At 41.5% G+C, this 20,326-nt stretch overlaps 1 protein-coding gene across 1 annotated transcript; it reads left to right on the forward strand.

Annotated features, from left to right (window-relative positions):
• The first annotated feature begins 220 nt into the window (after positions 1–220).
• On the forward strand, positions 221–20,326 carry LOC124291227 (X-ray radiation resistance-associated protein 1-like). Its single transcript, XM_046728174.1, has 15 exons — positions 221–322; positions 1,862–2,064; positions 2,629–2,773; positions 3,971–4,068; positions 5,631–5,779; positions 7,863–7,964; positions 9,446–9,810; positions 10,903–11,075; positions 12,008–12,159; positions 12,547–12,607; positions 13,006–13,260; positions 14,179–14,332; positions 15,517–15,629; positions 18,488–18,655; positions 19,629–20,326. The coding sequence occupies exons 1-15, from the start codon at positions 229–231 to the stop codon at positions 19,776–19,778; spliced, it is 2,382 nt and encodes a 793-aa protein (XP_046584130.1). The 5' UTR covers positions 221–228; the 3' UTR covers positions 19,779–20,326.

Below are 20,326 nucleotides of genomic sequence, written 5' to 3' on the forward strand. Positions count from 1 at the left end.
GAGTATAAAACATGTTCAGGATTTCATAAACGAACACATGCTGAGATATTGCATTGTAAATATATTTTAAATTTATTTCATATGTAAAATAGCTATATACCCAACGTTCCTCGCGTTGTTTAGCGAGTGCGTTGTAGATGAAAGATTTGTTTCATAACTTTTTTCAGAATAGGATTCGGCCATGTCAACTTTTGGATGTAACCGCGGTTGCCCTAGCGATGTTTCAAAATGGCGACGGAAGGCGTACGATTTGATGATGAATCTGGTGTTTTTGCGTCAAATTGTTTCCCGGTCCGCAGTATATTTGGACATGGATACGACGGTACACTAATAAAATGAATATGATTGTTGTGTATTATGATTTTTGGTTTGCTGTCAAAATTTCAGACTTTGAAATTGTGTCAGTTTGCAAGCAGCAAAGTGCGTGTTCTGTAAATACGATTATCGGAGTGTCATTTAAAACATTTCACTTTCTATCATTGTGAATTTTCATTTCCATTTCACATATACATGTGTACAGTTATGGTGCTTAGGTCTTGGCCTAAATGTTCAAAGTAGTTTATGTGTCACATTTCCTATTCTCTCGTGACACTCATATCAACAACTTTCTCGTCTTAACTGTTTATAAAATTGTAGGTTAGTAGTTCTGACAGCAAATACCTCTATAAACGTATGTCTTGATGATGAACATATTTCTCCTTGTGTCTGACTGCCAGGTACCATTATAAACTATTTAGCATCATGTTAATTGTGTGATCACCAAATCAATGGAATTCTTAATCTTTAACTTATTAATTGAAATAGGAATATTGTAATCATGCTCTAGACAACTATTTTAAGACATTACAAATTTACTAAAATGTAATCATTTTCATTTGTTTTGTTTCAATTTGTCTCTTTATTTTATATAATTGTATAATATTTTATGTGTCATTATAATTATATCCTATCCAACATGTATAATATGATTATAATGAAATATAAAATATTAAACAATTGAATAAAATAAAGAGAAAATTGGGGATAAACAACAAATGAAATATCTTAAAATAGTTATCTGGAGCATTATTACAATATTCTTATTGTTACATTGTGTTCCAGTCCTGGAAGATTTTACTTTTCACTTGTTTACATGATTTTTGTCAATTGTTACAGAGGCATATGACATCCTCTATTGTATGTAATGCCATTTACTCACTGACCTTCTTGACACATGCAGGGTTTTACATAGCTCTTCGAAACTAGAAGTCCTGGGGACTCAGGGCATACTTTTTTGAGAGTCCATTTCCAAAATTGGGGGTCCATCAATTTGCATTAAATCAATGATAATGAATGCTTCCCATTTGGTAATGATTATGTTAAGATATGTGTTACTTCCAATGTCATTAGAATAATGATTGTAAATAGAATGTTTTTATTTTAATATGGGACATCATTACAAACTCAGAAAGTTCTTTCCCAGAAAAAAATTATATTGCGTCCACAAGGACGCACAGGATTTTAGTTTGGGGGTACTTCACCAAATTTCTGCGTCAGTACGCAGGAATCTTGCGTCCCGTAAAACCCTGCACATGTCATCGTATCCCAGTTGTGTAGATTGATGACTAAACTCACTCACTCACACACTCACTAATGTCATGTATGTTTTACAGCTGTTGGAGTATATGTCAGTGAAACTCCAGTGAAATACAACAGAAATCTGTGTTTGTGTTTACAACATCACTGAACATATGCATTTTTCACTTTACAGTGTAATTAAGCTCTTGATGGACAGAAGTGATTTTCATTTGAAATCTCAGGCTCACACTATCAGTTTAAAATAACAAACCTGAAACCAAATAAATGATGGTTCTACTTTCAGGAGGTGGAGCATGGCTAATAGCTCATAGGGCTGAGCAGAGGAGAAGATTTAAAGCTGTCCTGTGCACAAAACCAAGGACTTACTCAAGGATTAGAGAAGAAAGGAAAAAGACAGAGCGTCTTGGTACAACACTTGATGGCCAGAGATTTGATGAAGATGAGGCGGAGGAAGAGGAGGCCGCTACCTTGGATGGCTTCTTTCTTGTAAGGATAACTATTGGATATGACTGTAGATAAGCTGATCTCATAGCTAAGCCTTAAAATCAGGATCAAAATGCTTACGTACATCATCTCATTATGATCAGTCATTGGAAATAGAACATCAACAAATCTGTATCAGTTTACTGGAGAAACAGACATGGCAATCGTAATACCTGCATATAATGCATGGCCTATCAAAACAACTGAAATGGTAAATTATCGTACTGAAGTAAATTATCACATGTACTGATGTGGTGATGTTTATTTGTAAAGTTGACAGCTGCACTAACAAAGTCGTTTTCTTCTGTTCACATGAAGCGATACAATTATTTCTTCACCACTAGAAAAAATGTTTAATGAAAGTGTAACCTTTAGAAAAGCTGATCCCTTTCAACAGAATACTTTTTCAGGTTCTTGTAATTCGTTTTTCATCTTCAGTCATATAAGGTATCTCTCTGTATCTTTCAACTCAGATGATGTCCTGATTTCTATGTAATTCAAACTAAGTTGCTTAATGTCAGGTATCTGAACCATTTTGTACAGTGTTGTGATGTTTAACTGTTGCAGATGAAGCAGTGTTGTGTGGAGGACCCATCAGACCTGTGCTCTATCAACATCGCAGGCAAGGAGCTCAGTGAGGTCAAGGAGGACGACTTCAGCCTCTTCGACAATGTTGCTTATGTCAACGCGGGAGAGAATTATCTCCCCTTTGGTGAGACATTTGTAATGGTTTTTATTCATTTATTCAGTTTTTTATCCTACACACCTGATGTTTTATTAGGATGCTTATGACCTCAAAAGGCCAAGTGAATCAAGAGCTTAGCTTTCTGAGTGTGTGTGTGCATTTGTTGTTTAATGCTACTCTCATCAGCATTCCCGTGAAGATCTGGGTTAGAAATGATCTTCAGTAACCCATGCTTGTCGTAAGAGGCAACAGGATCGGGTTGTCAGACTGGTCAGATTGATTGACACATGTCATCGTATTCCAATTGCGTAGATCGATGCTCATGCTGTTGATCATTGGATTGTCTCATCCAGTCTTTATTATTAACAGACCGCCACCATATAGCTGGAATATTGTTGAGTGTGGCGTTAAACAACAAACCAAAAAACCAACTATCAGCACTCCAGCTATAAGTCATCAGTCTGTAAATAATCAAATCTGAGCAGACAATCGGGGAATTATAACCAATGATCAATTTCATCAAGTTATGATATCACAGAATAAACTAAGTCACCGAGCCTGGCCACCTGATCCATTTAAGGATTAGTCGTTATTGAAGGGCATGCAAATGTTTGTGGCTGTTTGCCCTTGTCCAGACTGATGCTAATTTTATAGTGTTATCCCACTGAAGCACTCTGCTACAGCTTAGCATCGATACCCCATGCAGATACAGCCTGCTGACAGAGCAAACCAATCCTTGACTTATCACTCTATTGCCAAGCTTCAGTCTGGGAAACAACACAGATCATCTTTTAAGGAGGATTTGACACATCCAGGGAACACTAGCATGTGACCTTCCAGTCTCCGCAGGGGTGGAAATAACCCATTGCCCGACGCCCGAGTCCAGTGAATTTTTCTGTCGGGCAAGCAAATTTGTATATCACACTGTATCAGTGTCCAGTTGACTTTCCAATATTAATTATGTTGTTTATTTAAAAAATCAACAAGAAAACGGGCGGTATAGTGGAAAAATTATCAGGGCAAGTGATTTTACATGTGCCACTATACCGGAGTACACTAGCAATTTTAAAGTTATTTCCACCCCTGCTCCCGGCTTGACACATGTTCCACTACCACATACCACCAGACAAATGTGTCCACTCTGACTGTGGTATCTGAAATGCTTTATGTGTCTTGATATCAGAATAGTCTATTAAATATTTTCTTTCACTGTTTCATTGTCAGAGGCCTTCCGTGGCTTCCCAATCATACGTGAACTTGAGATGCCTTTGAATGGTTTGCGCAGTTTGAAGATAGATGTCACAGACTACCCATATCTGGAGGTAAGACGGTGTTCTACATGTACAACATAGGCGAAAACCATGAGTAAACGGCAGTTTGTGACTAACAACATCATAGTTTCATAAACAACTGTTTCCAGTGATGGCATAAAATAACAAACAGCAGATATTGTTGTGTACAGGGTATTCAACTATTCATCGCTGTAAACCATATTGAAACTAAAATGACTATCTACATATTCTGAGTTATTTTGAAACTTGTTGCACTGAGTATCCACCATTATAAGCTACCTTTACCACATACCACTACCACATACTACTACTACTACCACATACTACTACCACTACTACATACTACTACCACTACCACATACTACTACCACTGCCACTGCTACATACTACTACTACTACTACCACTACCACATACCACTACCACATACTACTACTACTACCACATACTACTACCACTACTACATACTAGTACCACATACTACTACCACTGCCACTACTACATACTACTACTACTACTACTACTACTACCACATACCACTACCACATACCACTACCACATACCACTACCACTACCAGTACCACTACCACATACCATTACCACTACCACATACTACTACCACCACCACATACCATTACCACTACCATTATCACTACCATTACCACTACCACATACTACTACCACTACCACTACCACATACTACTACCACTGCCATTACCACTACCACTACCATTACCACTATCACACTACCACATACTACTACCACTACCATTACCACTACCACATACTACTGCCACTACCACTACCACTACCACTACCACTACTACTACCACTGCCATTACCACTACCACATACTTCTACCACTACCATTACCACTACCACATACTACTACCATTACCACTACCACTACCACATACTACTACCACTGCCATTACCATTACCATTACCACATACTACTACCACATACTTCTACCACTACCATTACCACATACCACTGCCACTACCATTACCACTACCACATAACACTACCATTACCATTACCACATACCATTACCACATACTACTACTACTACTACCACTACCATTACCACTACCATTACCACTACCACATACTACTACCATTACCACATACCACTACCACATACTACAACCAGTACCACTACCACATACCACTGCCACTACCATTACCACTACCACATACTACTACCACCACCACATACCACTACCATTACCACTACCATTACCACATACCATTACCACTACCACATACCACTACCACATACCACTGCCATTACCACTACCACATACTACTACCACTACCACATACCATTACCAATACCAATACCATTACCATTACCATTACCACTATCATTACCACTACCATTACCACTACCACATACCATTACCACTACCAATACAACATACCACTACCATTACCACTACCACATACAACATACCACTACCACATACCAGTACCACTACCATTACCATTACCATTGCCACTACCACATACTATTACAACTACCACTACCACTACTACATACAACTGTTACATCTTCTCCATAGTACTACATACTTTGACTGTGTGTTACAGTTACTGGACTTGTCGTACAACAACCTCTCCTCTGAAGACGTCCTGGCACTGGGGTTACTCCAGAACCTCAGGGTTCTACACCTCAGCGGCAACAACTTCAAGACTCTGCCCGCTGACATGTCGCTGCCCTACATCCCAGATCCCAAACAGTCAGTGTGCTTCATCTCCATAGACCTTTGTAGACAAATAACAGCTATATCTCTTGCCTATTTGGATGTAGGATACTAGTAGGTTAGAGCTCAGTTAAAGGAGGATTGGATGGTTGCAGTGTGTGATCTGGCTGGTGTCATTGTAACCCGAAGATCATTGCTCATACTGTCAACCACTAGGTGGTCATACTGTCAACCACTAGGTGGTCACACTGTCAACCACTAGGTGGTCATACTGTCAACCGCTAGTTGGTCACACTGTCAACCGCTAGGTGGTCACACTGTCAACCGCTAGTTGGTCACACTGTCAACCGCTAGTTGGTCACACTGTCAACCACTAGGTGGTCACACTGTCAACCGCTAGTTGGTCACACTGTCAACCACTAGGTGGTCACACTGTCAACCGCTAGTTGGTCACACTGTCAACCACTAGGTGGTCACACTAGTTGGTCACACTGTCGCTAGTTGGTCACACTGTCAACCGCTAGTTGGTCACACTGTCAACCACTAGGTGGTCACACTGTCAACCGCTAGTTGGTCACACTGTCAACCGCTAGTTGGTCACACTGTCAACCGCTAGGTGGTCACACTGTCAACCGCTAGTTGGTCACACTGTCAACCGCTAGGTGGTCACACTGTCAACCGCCAGTTGGTCACACTGTCAACCGCTAGTTGGTCACACTGTCAACCGCTAGTTGGTCACACTGTCAACCGCTAGGTGGTCACTAGTTGGTCACACTGTCAACCGCTAGTTGGTCACACTGTCAACCGCTAGTTGGTCACACTGTCAACCGCCAGGTGGTCACACTGTCAACCGCTAGGTGGTCACACTGTCAACCGCTAGGTGGTCACACTGTCAACCGGCCGCTAGTTGGTGGTCAACCGCTAGTTGGTCACACTGTCAACCGCTAGTTGGTCACACTGTCAACCGCTAGTTGGTCACACTGTCAACCGCTAGGTGGTCACACTGTCAACCGCTAGTTGGTCACACTGTCAACTGTCAACCGCCAGTTGGTCACACTGTCAACCGCCAGTTGGTCACACTGACAACCGCTAGTTGGTCACACTGACAACCGCTAGTTGGTCTGTCACTGTCAACCGCTAGTTGGTGGTCAAGCACTGTCAACCGCTAGTTGGTCACACTGTCAACCGCCAGGTGGTCACACTGTCAACCGCCAGTTGGTCACACTGTCAACCGCCAGGTGGTCACTGTCAACCGCCTGGTCACACTGTCCCGCCACTGGTCACACTGTCAACCGCCAGTTGGTCACACTGTCAACCGCCAGTTGGTCACACTGTCAACCGCCAGGTCAACCGCCAGGTGGTCACTGTCAACAGTTGGTGTCAACCGCCAGGTGGTCACACTGTCAACCGCCAGTTGGTCACACTGTCAACCGCCAGGTGGTCACACTGTCAACCGCCAGGTGGTCACACTGTCAACCGCCAGGTGGTCACACTGTCAACCGCCAGGTGGTCACACTGTCAACCGCCAGGTGGTCACACTGTCAACCGCTAGGTGGTCACACTGTCAACCGCTAGTTGGTCACACTGTCAACCGCTAGTTGGTCACACTGTCAACCGCTAGTTGGTAACACTGACAACCGCTAGTCAGCCTAGCTTTTGAAAACAGAAACAGTGAATGCTGAGTTCAATATATATTATAGATTTTAAAACCTTTTGAGAAATGTAGAACTCTTTTGTAAATGTATATACATGCTGTGATGATTCTTATTTCTATTATATTTCCAACCTGTGAAGATCCAGGTAAGAATTGGCCTTCAGCAACCCATGTTTGTCATAAAAGGTGACTAACAGGATCGGGTGGTCAGGCTTGCTGACTTGGTTGATACATCTCATCATATCGATGCTCATGCTGTTGATCATTGGATTGTCTGATCCAGACTCCATTATTTATAGACCGGAACAGCTGGAATATTGCTGAGTGCGGCGTTTAACAACAGACCAACCAACTATTTTATTTCCTGATTCGGAATTGTTTATTAATCATTCTTCTTCATTTCCGCATCAGGAGTAAAACAATATCACCAAGTCAAATATCATCCCTCTATTTTGTTTCCTTCAGAAAGACACGATACCAAAGGTACACAAAGCTGGAGGTCCTGATGCTGGACGACAACAAACTGAGTGATGTGAGCGTGTTCGCAGCACTGGCTGGCTTACAAAAGTAAGAAACAATATTAACATATCCACTGAATTTTATCCATATAAGCACCACTGACACAAGGAGCATAACTTCTATTATTATGCAAGCATATTTTTCCGGCTACCTGATTGGTCTAGAGGCGGTCACGTGACCGTCGACAGAAAAGCATATTGACTCCAACCCAGGTCCGACCAAAAGTCATATTGACCTGAGTTACTATGACATCAAGCTATGACGTCATTCTATTGTTTACATGTCGCAGTATTGTTGACATAACGTTTTTGGTTTCTAGTGAAAATAAAATTACTTTTCTTGACTAAATGGACATGTTTTGGATTTTAGAAGTGTTTTTTTTTTGTAATTACATAATAAAACAATTATAGACTAGCGAATTCGGTCAATACATGTTTTTATGGTCCCGTGAAGTCCTCGGTCAGTATTGCTTTTTGCGGGTCCATAAAACCAGGTATTTACCAAATTCGCCAGTCTATAATTGTATAGAATAAGAAAGACTGACTGAGTTTGGTTTTACACCGCTTTTAGCAATATTCTAGCAACATCACGGCGGGGGACACAGAAATGGGCTTCACACATTGTACCCATGTGGGGATTCGAACCTGGGTCTTAGGCGTGACGAGCCAACGCTTTAACCACTAAGCTACCCCACCGCCCCAGAATTAGAAAGAATAATGATGGGTTCACTTTGTTTTGGTGATCAACTTGTATTGGTTTTTATGCACAGACCATCTGGCCAAACGACTTGTTGGTTTTTCAACGAGTAAAGCATAATGTTTCTTTATAAAGGGTGTTAATTATGCGCCTTTATTTTAAGAAACTGATGGAAAACAATAACTGCTTTGTTTGGAGTCAGTGTTCATTGTCTTAGTAGGGATACTTGTTAAAACTATGCCATTGTATCTTGGTAGGCTGGCATAGTAACATTGGCTGTAGTCAGGACAGGTACAAGTAGCCACACACACACACAAGTACATCACTATAGGGCCTGTAAGTCTCGCCAGGCACTCCTTCGGGGACTAAGCTGCTTGGTTGTCACAGGTGTTGACAGTCGTAATAGTTGGCTAATTTGGGGATGGTTAGATCGGTCAGCTGACAACCTAGAATAACGATTAATCTCTGAATATATCATTTTGATTGTAACAAATAAACCCATTTAAATTGAAAAGGAGCCCAAGGGAGACCAGAGATTTCTGAACCTGGGGAAATCTAGACTTGCTTCATTTAGGACTTTAGCATTGCAGGGAGGGCTAGGCAGTAGGGAAAATAATATGGTTCAGGGACTGTGAGACAGACTACTGACAACCATGAGACCATTTGAAAAGGTATGAAACGTTGTTTGTCACATGCTAAATGCAGTGACCTACTTACGGGCCCTATATAAGTGCAGTAATCTGGAGCACAATACTAAACCTTAATTCACCTCATATCAACTTCCTAATGTCACTGAAAGAGATAGATCAAGTAAAAGTTGTCATCCGTTTCAGACTTCATCATCTCAATATGGAGAAGAATCAAATTGCTTACGTTCCACAACTAAAGTCAGTGGAGGGCAAGGTCGTGACCCAGGAGGTCACAATCCCTGAAAAGAAAAGCAAGTCAAGCGCAAGGGGAGGCAGAAGTAGCCGACGCTCGAAATCAAGAACAAGTAACTCTGCACATTCCACTAATGCAGATGTGCAGAGAGCCGGCACTCCTGAGGTCAAAGTTTCGTTTGAGGTCAAGGCTGAAGCAGTGAAGGAGGTGTCTCATCTGACCAAAGTGAAGGAGGAAGAGGAAGAAGAGACTTGTGAAGAGAAACCCAAGATGGAGGCGGATCCCGTGCTGGATAACATGACAACAGAAGAGAAAGGTAAACTTGACTGATGCTGTGAGGGGACAATAGCAGTGAGTGAATAAGTCTAGTTTTACACCGCTTTTAGTAATATTCCAGCAATAACTGTGGGGACACCAGAAATGGGCTTCACACATTGTACTCGTGGGGAATCAAACCCGGGTCTTTGGCTTGAGCGTTTTAACCACTAGGCTACCCCACTGTCCCCCGAACAATAACTGATTTACACTGACAGTATTACCATATGTGTACAAACCTGTGGAGAACTGGATTAGAATTGGTCTTCAGCAACCCATGCTTGTCGTAAGAGGCAGCTATCAGGATTGGGTGGTCGCTGACTAGTTGATGGGTCATCGTATCCCAATTGCGTTGATTGATGCTCATGCTGTTGATCACAAGGTATGGAGTAATGGAAATGGTCCAGATCCAGGGTCCTTGTGTTCACATGATGACCTCGTTAAGAGTTATCAGTTGTTTCGTTGTGCTGAAAGTCAATTATTAAGTGCTCAATGTCACCTCTGGCTGTTACTGCTGCCCCTGTTTTCAAGCATTTGACTGTGATCTTCTTCAGAGAGATTAGAAAACCCTTGGTTGCTCCCCAGCAGATGCCGTTTTATTTTAGCAAAGTCAGTACTGAGTCAATCTCCTTTGTTTTCCCCCACCCTTAGATGCCCCCCAAAGTCAGTACTGAGTCAATCTCCTTTGGATGCCCCCCAAGAGATGCTTTGGATTTTGTAGCAAAGTCAGTACTGTGTCAATCCCATGGTTTCCTTGTTACAATGTTTATTTTATGTTTAGCTGAAAAGTCACTCTCTAATGCTTCATTTGGATTTTTGTTCCCCGCCACACTGCGGAATGGGGAACTATGTATTCAGCAGCGTCCGTACATACGTACATCCCAATTGTTGTGAACACGAATCTCATGAACTGTTGTACTCAATATCTTCAAATTTGGTGACAGCCTACATTGGGGGATTACACAGTCACCAGTCAATTTGGGTGACCTTGACCTTATTTTAGCGGTCAGAACTTAGTCAACATTTACTGGTCACTGTTGTGTGAATTGTCTTGTTTTAATGCCAGCATTTAAATATACTGTTTTGTCTATAGATCTGTTGAACGATGACCTAAGTTTGAACATTGGAGACCTGACCGCTCGGTTGGCCATAACCAGGATGAACGAATTAAATGATGAAGGGGAGACAACACAGCGTGCCGAGGACCAGCAAGCATCACAGTGCCCCTTCCCCGAGCTACGCTATCTCAGCCTGGCTCACAACCAGGTAATGCTCCCTTCAGGGCATGTTAGTTTGTGTTAAGTGCCACTCTCAGCAATATTCCAGCTACATCGCGGCAGTCTGTAGATAATCAAGACAGGACCAGACAATCGAGTGATTGACATCATGAGCTTCAACCTACACTTTTGGGACTCCATTCCTTTGCCTCTCACACAAGCTGGAGACCTACAGTCTTACCCAGAATCCCTACGGCACCATGTTAGCCTTCATTTTGCACTGTTTGATATGTTTCTGGTCATTGCAATTTGTTCTTCTCTGAATGTGCTTGTGACCCGTGAAGATCCAGGTTCACACAGGCACGCGACGCACGCACGCCTGCATACGCGACGCGCTTACGCGACGCGACGCCTACGCGCCTACGCCGCGCGACGCGCCGCCACGCGCCGCGCCGCCTTACGCACGCGCACGCACGCACGCACACACACACACACACATTTGTATAGCGCCAATATGCAGCTCAGCTCAGCTGCTCAAAGGCACTTTGTTTTTCCCCCGTTCACTGGATGTCAGTCTCAACGGCACATCGTATTGTCAATCTCAACTCCCTGGGGAGCATACAACTCTTGCAGGGAGCATACAACTCAGGTTCAGTAACCCATGCTTGTCATAAGAGGCGACTTACAGGATTGGGTGGTCAGACTTGCTGACTTGGTAACATATGACACATGTCATCGTATCCCAGTTGTGTGGATCGATGTTCATGCTGTTGATCACTGGATTGTCTGGTCCACGACCGCTGCCATATAGCTGGAATACTGCTGAGTGTGGCGTAAAACAACAAACCAACTAAAATCATCTGAAAATGAAATTGTAAAGTAAAATGTTATAGATTTGTTTACATGATATTGGGTTAACCCCGATTATGTTACTGCTCACAGGAGTATTGCATCTAAGTCAGTGATGCTGTTTGTGTGTAGATCAGTGACGAGGATGCCTTGCTGGCGGTGGCGGCTTGGCCCATGCTGGTGGAGCTGGTTCTACACAACAACCCACTGACCACCAACCACAGTGGCAACCCACCACTACTGAAGCGCTTCCTTCATGACAGGCTCGGCATCAAGCTGGTCAGGTAATACATCGTACAATCTCAGCTCCCTGGGGAACATACAATAAAGCTAACATTAATAGGCTTGGTGCGGTTTTACATCCACGTTGTTGTCTTCCAATCAGATATTCATTCACAACTGGGTGAACACTGATGCTTATGTAGTCTGTCTCACAGTCCCTGAACCACAATATTTTCTCTACTGCTAAGCCCTCTCTGCAGTGCTAAAGCCCTAAATAAAGCAAATCTAGATTTCCTCAGGTTCAGGCTTATATAACACAACTACCTGCTATTGGCGACACAGGACATTTCATTATCTGTGACTCACTGTGGGGTTGGACTGAAGGCCTAGAAACTGTCAACAGTCAATACTGGGACCAATATTTAATTTGAACTATCTTGATGTTTCAGGAAAGAAGAACCATCACTGGTGAAGCCGCATGTAGAGGTTCATTCACATAAACACAGGACGGTTAGTCATTTATTCCAGTACAGGGCGGTGGGGTAGCCTAGTGGTTAAAGCATTCGCTTGTCAGCGAAGACCCGGGTTCGCTTCCCCACATGGGTACAATGTGTGAAGCCCATGTCTGGTGTCCCCCGCCGTGATATTGCTGGAATATTGCTAAAAGCGGCGTAAAACCATACTCACTATTTCAGTAAAGTTCATACAATTCAAACCCCACTTCTGTCAATTTCAATTTTACTTAAGAAAGTGGTATATGATAGAATGACTGTGGCTTCTATTTTGAAAATGTCATGAACGACAAGAATATTTCTTTAACAGGCCCATATGATGGTGTGAGCATGGCATGGACTGAGCATGGACGCTGATGGCTGTATTCTACCTGCATTCTACCTGTTTATTTGTAGGTGTCTGGCAGTGTGCCAAAGGTCCCCAAACCCAGCATAGAGGACAGGCTCATGTTAGAAGCTCCCCCAAAACCAGCCCTTCAACAGCCTGAGCAAGGGGAGAGAACTCTGTCTGGTCTGGATCAGCAAAAACCTCTGCCACCAATTTCATCCCGGGTCCCCAAAGAAGGTCCCCAGCCATCACCACGATTTGATGCGTGGACAGAGGATAAGACAGACACCACAAAAAATGAAGATGCCTTCTTTATGACACAGGTGAGATGGTGAATCCTTCCCCAGTGCTTGTTGTGAAATCCGGGTTAGATCGGTCTTCAGTAACCCATGCTTGTCTTAAGAGGCGACTAACGGGATCGGGTGGTCAGGCTCGCTGACTTGGTTGACACATGTCATCGTATCTCAATTGTGTAGATCGATGCTCATATTGTTGATCACTGGATTGTCTGGTCCAGACTCACTTATCTACAGACTGCCGCCATATAGCTGGAATATTGCTGAGTGCAGCATTAAACAACAACCAAACCAAACCGGAATGCTTGTCGTGAAAGGTGACAAGATGGACTGGGTTATCAGTCTCTGTAATTTTATCAGTTGTGTGTCCTCGTATCCTGACAGCATGGATTGTTGCTGACAATGTGAATCACTGGATTGTCAAGTCCAGACTTGACTGTTTACAGGATGCCATTATATAACAAAGAAATAAATTAAGGCTTGCTTACAAGTTAAAGCAACCGCCTCCGTGGTGTAGTGGTTAGAGCGTCCGCCCGGAGAGCGGAAGGTCGCGGGTTCAATCCCCGACCGCGTCATACCAAAAGAATGGTAAAATATGGTACTTGTTGGTCCCTGCCAGGCGCTCGGCATTAATAGGTACAACAAGGACTGGTCGGCTCGGAGTCAGTATAATGTGTCTGAGTGGGGTATTCTTGCTTCACTGCGGCATGGTATCTCAGTGGGCTAGCACTATAAAACCAGCTGAAGTCTGGGCTAGTACAAGCAACCGCACATACACATACACACGCATGCACGTCGTCATATGAGCGAAATATTCTCAAGCACGACGTTGAACCCAATTTCACCTCACCTTACAAGTTAAAGCAATGTTCCACTGAAGGTATGATGTTACATGGCACAACAAATGTGATGGTTACCATGGTGACTGACTATAATTTGCTTCAGGTTGAAGACCAGGAGGAGGAGCAAAAAACTGCTCCAGAAGAGGAGACGGAGAAGAGACCTCGAAGGAAGTCTGGGAAGACCACTGATAGGTATCGTGGATATGAGGAGTTGCTGGATATAGATTCAGACGAAGAGGAGGGGGATATACCCAAAGGTAACTGTTACGAACATTTTCTGAATGTTTTTGTGGTTGGCAGCTAGCGTTGACCTGTATCTTTTATTTTATTATCTCCCTTTCAATAACAAACAGTTCGTCTGTGCATCTCAGGGGACATGTTCGTCAGAGAATGTCTGAAAGGATATCTGAAGTGTGTAGCTGCATTCACATTAATTTCATGTCTATAGTATGGGATACATTCACATTAATTTCATGCATATAGTATGGAATACATTCTCATTAATTTCATGTATATAGTATGAGATACATTCACATTAATTTCATGTATGTAGTATGGGATACATTCACATTAATTTCATGTATATAGTATGGAATACATTCACATTAATTTAATGTATATAGTATGGAATACATTCACATTAATTTCATGCATATAGTATGAGAGATACACACATTAATTTCATGCATATAGTATGGAATACATTCATTTCATGCATAGTATGAGATACATTCACATTAATTTCATGTATATAGTATGGAATACATTCATAATTTCATGTATATAGTTGGGATACATTAATTTCATGCATATAGTATGAGATACATTCACATTAATTTCATGTATATAGTATGGAATACATTTACATTAATTTCATGCATATAGTATGAGATACATTCACATTAATTTCATGTATATAGTATGGAATACATTCACATTAATTTCATGCATATAGTATGAGATACATTCACATTAATTTCATGTATATAGTATGGAATACCTTCACATTAATTTAATGTATATAGTATGGAATACATTCACATTAATTTCATGTATATAGTATGGGATACATTCACATTAATTTCATGCATATAGTATGAGATACATTCACATTAATTTCATGTATATAGTATGGAATACATTCACATTAATTTCATGTATATAGTATGAGATACATTCACATTAATTTCATGTATATAATATGGAATACATTCACATTAATTTCATGCATATAGTATGAGATACATTCACATTAATTTCATGCATATAAGTATGGAATACCTTCACATTAATTTAATGTATATAGTATGGAATACATTCACATTAATTTCATGTATATGGTATGGGATACATTCACATTAATTTCATGCATATAGTAAGCCTGTGTGAAGATGAAATCATGTCACCAGCAAACATGACCGGCTGCAACCCACTGTTTCAGATATCCAAGGCAATGTACGAGCCCTGAAGTACGCCCTGACCCATCAGCTGGTGTACAGGGACCCGACCATCCACCTGGACAAAGTCAAACGGCCGGTCCAAGAGTACAGAAGGGTCAGTTTGTCATCTTACAGCTAAATATTCCAAATTTTGGGAGTTGGAATATTTGTGACGTGTTTGTAGCCTGCATACTTCTGGTAGACTGTAGATTTCAATGCTGTTGTCGACAGCACTATCCTTGCATGGCTACAGGGTACTGAGCTTGCATGGTAACACTCTCCTTCCATAACAGCACTATCTTTCCTTGCATAACAACACACTTATGGCTACTTTGCAGCTTGCAACACTATCCTTGCATGGCAACACTATCCTTGCATGGCTACAGGGTACTGAGCTTGCATGGTAACACTCTCCTTCCATAACAGCACTATCTTTGCATTGCAACACTATCCTTGCATGGCTACAGGGTACTGAGCTTGCATGGTAGCACTCTCCTTCCATAGGAGCACTATCTTTGCATTGCAACACTATCCTTGCATGGCATCATCATCCTTACATGTCACCACTCTCTTCATCCTTGCGTGACAACACTATTCTTGCAGTGCAGCATTAGCCTAATGGTTAAAGCATCTGCTTGTCACACTGAAGACCTGGGTTCAGTTTCAGTGGCTACAATGTGTGAATCCGATTTCTAGTGTCCCCCGCCATCACACTGCTGGAATATTGCTAAGGGACCATTCATAATTTATGGCTAGGAGGGGTGATGATGATTTGGCAAGATTACAGAATACCGGATACCTATCCGCCATTTTTATTTTGATTGCGCATTTATTTTTTGCGCACTTCCGTTTTGTTTCCTTAGCAACGGCACGCCATGAATGAAGGCTGTGTTGAAGCAGCGTTCAATATAAAATATTAAATAATAAACAATATTAAAGCTTAAAAAAGGTAAGATAATGGGGGTACCTACCTTACAGCTGGAAATCATCCAAACTGTCGTTTTGATTATCCTGGTTGTAACGATTGGCCGGTTTTAATGGCATCCTAACAAGTTCACTGTCCTTTGAATGAGGGTTGTAGATTCTCACAACAAGATCGATAAAAGTTTCAAATTTTTCTTCAACACACAAATATTTCCTTCTGGTGCAAAATTCTTCAAAGTATGTTGAATATAGGCTTTTTTTGGTGCCAGACCTGGGTAGGGAGCGTTTTAATGCACCCCAAGTTGACTCGATGGTGTTTGTATGTGCCCCGGTCTCGGGGTCCTTGAAATTTATGGAATGATTTACTTTTAGGTGAGTAAAGTCTTCCTCTTTCAGACAGTCATATGCTTTCTAGCAATCACTAATAATAGTGGTTCCGGGTTTCATGAATTTTAATATCAGTGGAATCAATGCCTCCAAAGACCCACTGTCCCTCTACCCTCTTTCCCCTATTAAATTTCCTCTTTCCAAATTTTGACTCATCTATTTCTACTACATGTCCCACACCACCTATCTGTTCACTGTCCTCATCAACAATGCAAACACATACTTCCCTGCAAAAGTTGTACCAGTCCACAGATGTACTCCCAGACACAATGTCTAATTCTCTACGCACAAAATCTTGTGGCAATTTATACACCCAACAGTATGTCAACAAAAGTAGTGTTCCCAATTCTAATTTACTGTTTTCAAAGAAAGAATCGTGCCTTATAGAAAATTTCCTACCACAAGTTTTCCTTGAACATTTCCAGCATCTGCCATCTTTCCCGTAAGATTTGTCCATGCACAAATAATATTTTCCAACACCACACTTACTACAAATTTTGCCTTCCCAGTTACCAAAAAGTCCCTTTCTTCTTAAAAAACGTATTAGTTCCTCGTGATTTCTTGCTATTTCATAGACATCCCAAATTTTCATTTTGTGTCTGACATAACGCTTCGTCCAGAGTGAGCGAACTTTCCATATTAGGAACGTGTTATTGTATTACGTCATTAGAAATCAACCAATCAAAAACACTTACCATCAGAGTGTTCCCCACGCTGTAGAGTTCCTTTTCCCAACATGCATTTGAATAAAATTTCCATACACGATTACTTTTTACTCTGTTTACATCAGTGAACGCTGTTAAAATCCCCAGTGTAGGTTTCCTAAACCGGAAGTAAGGTGAGGAATTCGATTTTAACCTTATTTTTACCTTAAATTTGTATTTTTATTGGATCGCTTCACAGGCTCAAGGCTCTCTGTTTCTTCTATATATAGGAGCCTCACGCGCACATTAGAATGTATATAATTAGATATCCGGTATTCTGTAAGTGTACCGATGATTTTAACGGGGGTCACCCATTTTGTTCTGGGGAGCTAGGGGTCATCAATTTTGTACATGAAAGTATGTTTAAAATTATGCTTAGAAATTAGGGGAGCTGTCATTGATTTTGTACATGGCACATGGGGTCACTTATTTTGTACATAAATTTTAGGGGTCATGTTTAAAATTATGCTTAGAAATTATGGGAAGGGGAGGGGTCATTGATTTTGTACATGGCATGCAGGGGTCACTTATTTTGTACATAAATTTTAGGGGTGTCATTCACATTGTACATGCTTCTCCATAAAAGTCATCATCATCCCTCCTAGCCTTAAATTATGAACGGTCCCTAAAAGCGGTGTAAAACCATACTCACTCACTCACTCGCTATCCTTGCAGTGCAGCATTAGCCTAATGATTAAAGCATCTGCTTGTCACACTGAAGACCCGGGCTCAATTTCCCACATGGCTACAATGTGTGAAGCCCGCCGTGATATTGCTGGAATATTGCTAAAAGCGGTGTAAAACCATACTCACTCACTCACTCACACTTCCTTGGCGTACAGATCTGTATTTGTATGAAAGCAGTACCCTAGCATTGCAGCACTCTCCTTTATCCTCCACAAACATAGTCATAACAGGGCCTTACACACAACTTATCTAGTATCTGATTTGTCTTTAGGTGCCAGTGCCTCCAGCTAAGCCCAAGACCAGAACAGAGAAAGTTGATGAGGTGCTTGAGAACCTGCGGACTCGAACCACTGTGGATGAAGCCAGTCTGGTGGATGTGCTGGGCCACCAGAAGCAATACAGGAAGCAGTTCCCTGAAGCCCAGTCTCTCCTTCACCAGGTAACATTGCTCACAGGGAAGGGTAACCTATAACATTATTTAATGTCTTTTGCTATCAAAGCCTTCTGCTCTATTGGGAGACAAGGGGCGGTGGGGTAGGCTAGTGGTTAAAGCGTTGGCTCGTCACGCCGAAGACCTGGGTTCGAATCCCCACATGGGTACAATGTGTGAAGCCCATTTCTGGTGTCCCCCGCCGTGATGTTGCTGGAATATTGCTAAAAGCGGCGTAAAACCAAACTCAGTCAGTCAGTCAGTATTGGGAGACAATGCTCCCCAGGCAGGGTAACAAGTACCATCACTTAATGTCTTTTGGTATTGAAGCCTTCTGCTTTCACTCATCTGCCAAACAAATTTATCAGGAGTAATGATTTCCAATTGTTTTTAAAGAGTTCTTCATTCATTCATGATCAGGAATAATAATACAATGTTTATTTTATGTTTAGCTGGTGCAAAATTTCATATCTTTAAAGGATGACAAGTATGTAAGGAACATAAATTTCTTAGAGTCTTTAAGATATATTCATTTATGACTTGGAACGAGCTTGTAGTGCTTATGAAATGTAACAGACAAAACCAACCTTGTGAAATATATTGTTTATGAAAACAAGTGTTCCAGCTTTGTTTGTGTTCGATTATGAGAAAACATGATCGAATGCTTGGTCATATAGTCACTGCGACCAATCTTCGATTTTTTTAATTAATCGGACCACCACTATTTGACACCTCTGAATAACTCCAAATAGAGTATTTTAGTAACTATTCTAGAGTATAAGGTTATTTGAACTACTGAAATATTGTTGCGATATATTAAAACATTTTGCACATGTAGATCTCATGATACCTATACCTTGATGAATCCAGTGACGAACAACTCGCATTACTAAGGGTAATTCAGGGAGTTTATGAATATTGTCCAGAATAGACACCATAGTGTTGTTTAATGGGAGTCACTGACTGATTGTGTATGTTATAGATCCAGCGTCGCTACAACGTGGTCCGTGTGAGCTCCATGAAGGAGGCCCGGGAGGCCAGGAAGCACCTGCAGGGGGCTGCAGATGAAGTAGGGAAAGCCAACAAACACCTCACCTCCCTCAAGAAGAAGGGGGTCAAGGTGTGCGAGTGACCGCATCTCACCAGTTGTGGCCTGATGTCCCTCCAGTATGTTGATAATACAAACATGTTGCTTTGGAAGTCACTGTGACAGACAAGACATTATTTTCTAACATCGTTGCCTTCAGTTCAGTGGTTGATTTTATGAACATGTCGCGATTGAAGTCTGTTACAAACCTGTGACTGTGACAGACAAGTTAGTTTCTGACACAGAAATTTCTATTCTTCTGGGTTATGTCAATATGCGTGTTGTCACATGTTGTGGTAATCAGATTAGACTGATCATTCATGTATTTGTGGTTGTTTTAGTTTGGAATGTTTTAGATTCTGTTTGAAAGTACAAGAGGTTTTATTGTTATTATTAATACATTCCTGTGGAAAGTTAGTTAATAATCAATTTGATTGATTGTAAATTTGTTAAATTACATAACTCCATCGTAATCAATGTGATGCTGATCTGTGATAACTGATAAGTGAGTTTTATTGTATACACTGCTTGTATTCAAGCTGAACAAATTGTTTTCATGGTTGCCTCTTACAGATAAATACTTTCATACATCA

This window comes from Haliotis rubra, unplaced genomic scaffold (assembly GCF_003918875.1).
Source record: "Haliotis rubra isolate DU_JTF1 unplaced genomic scaffold, ASM391887v1 Scf486, whole genome shotgun sequence".
Classification (NCBI taxonomy): domain Eukaryota; kingdom Metazoa; phylum Mollusca; class Gastropoda; order Lepetellida; family Haliotidae; genus Haliotis; species Haliotis rubra.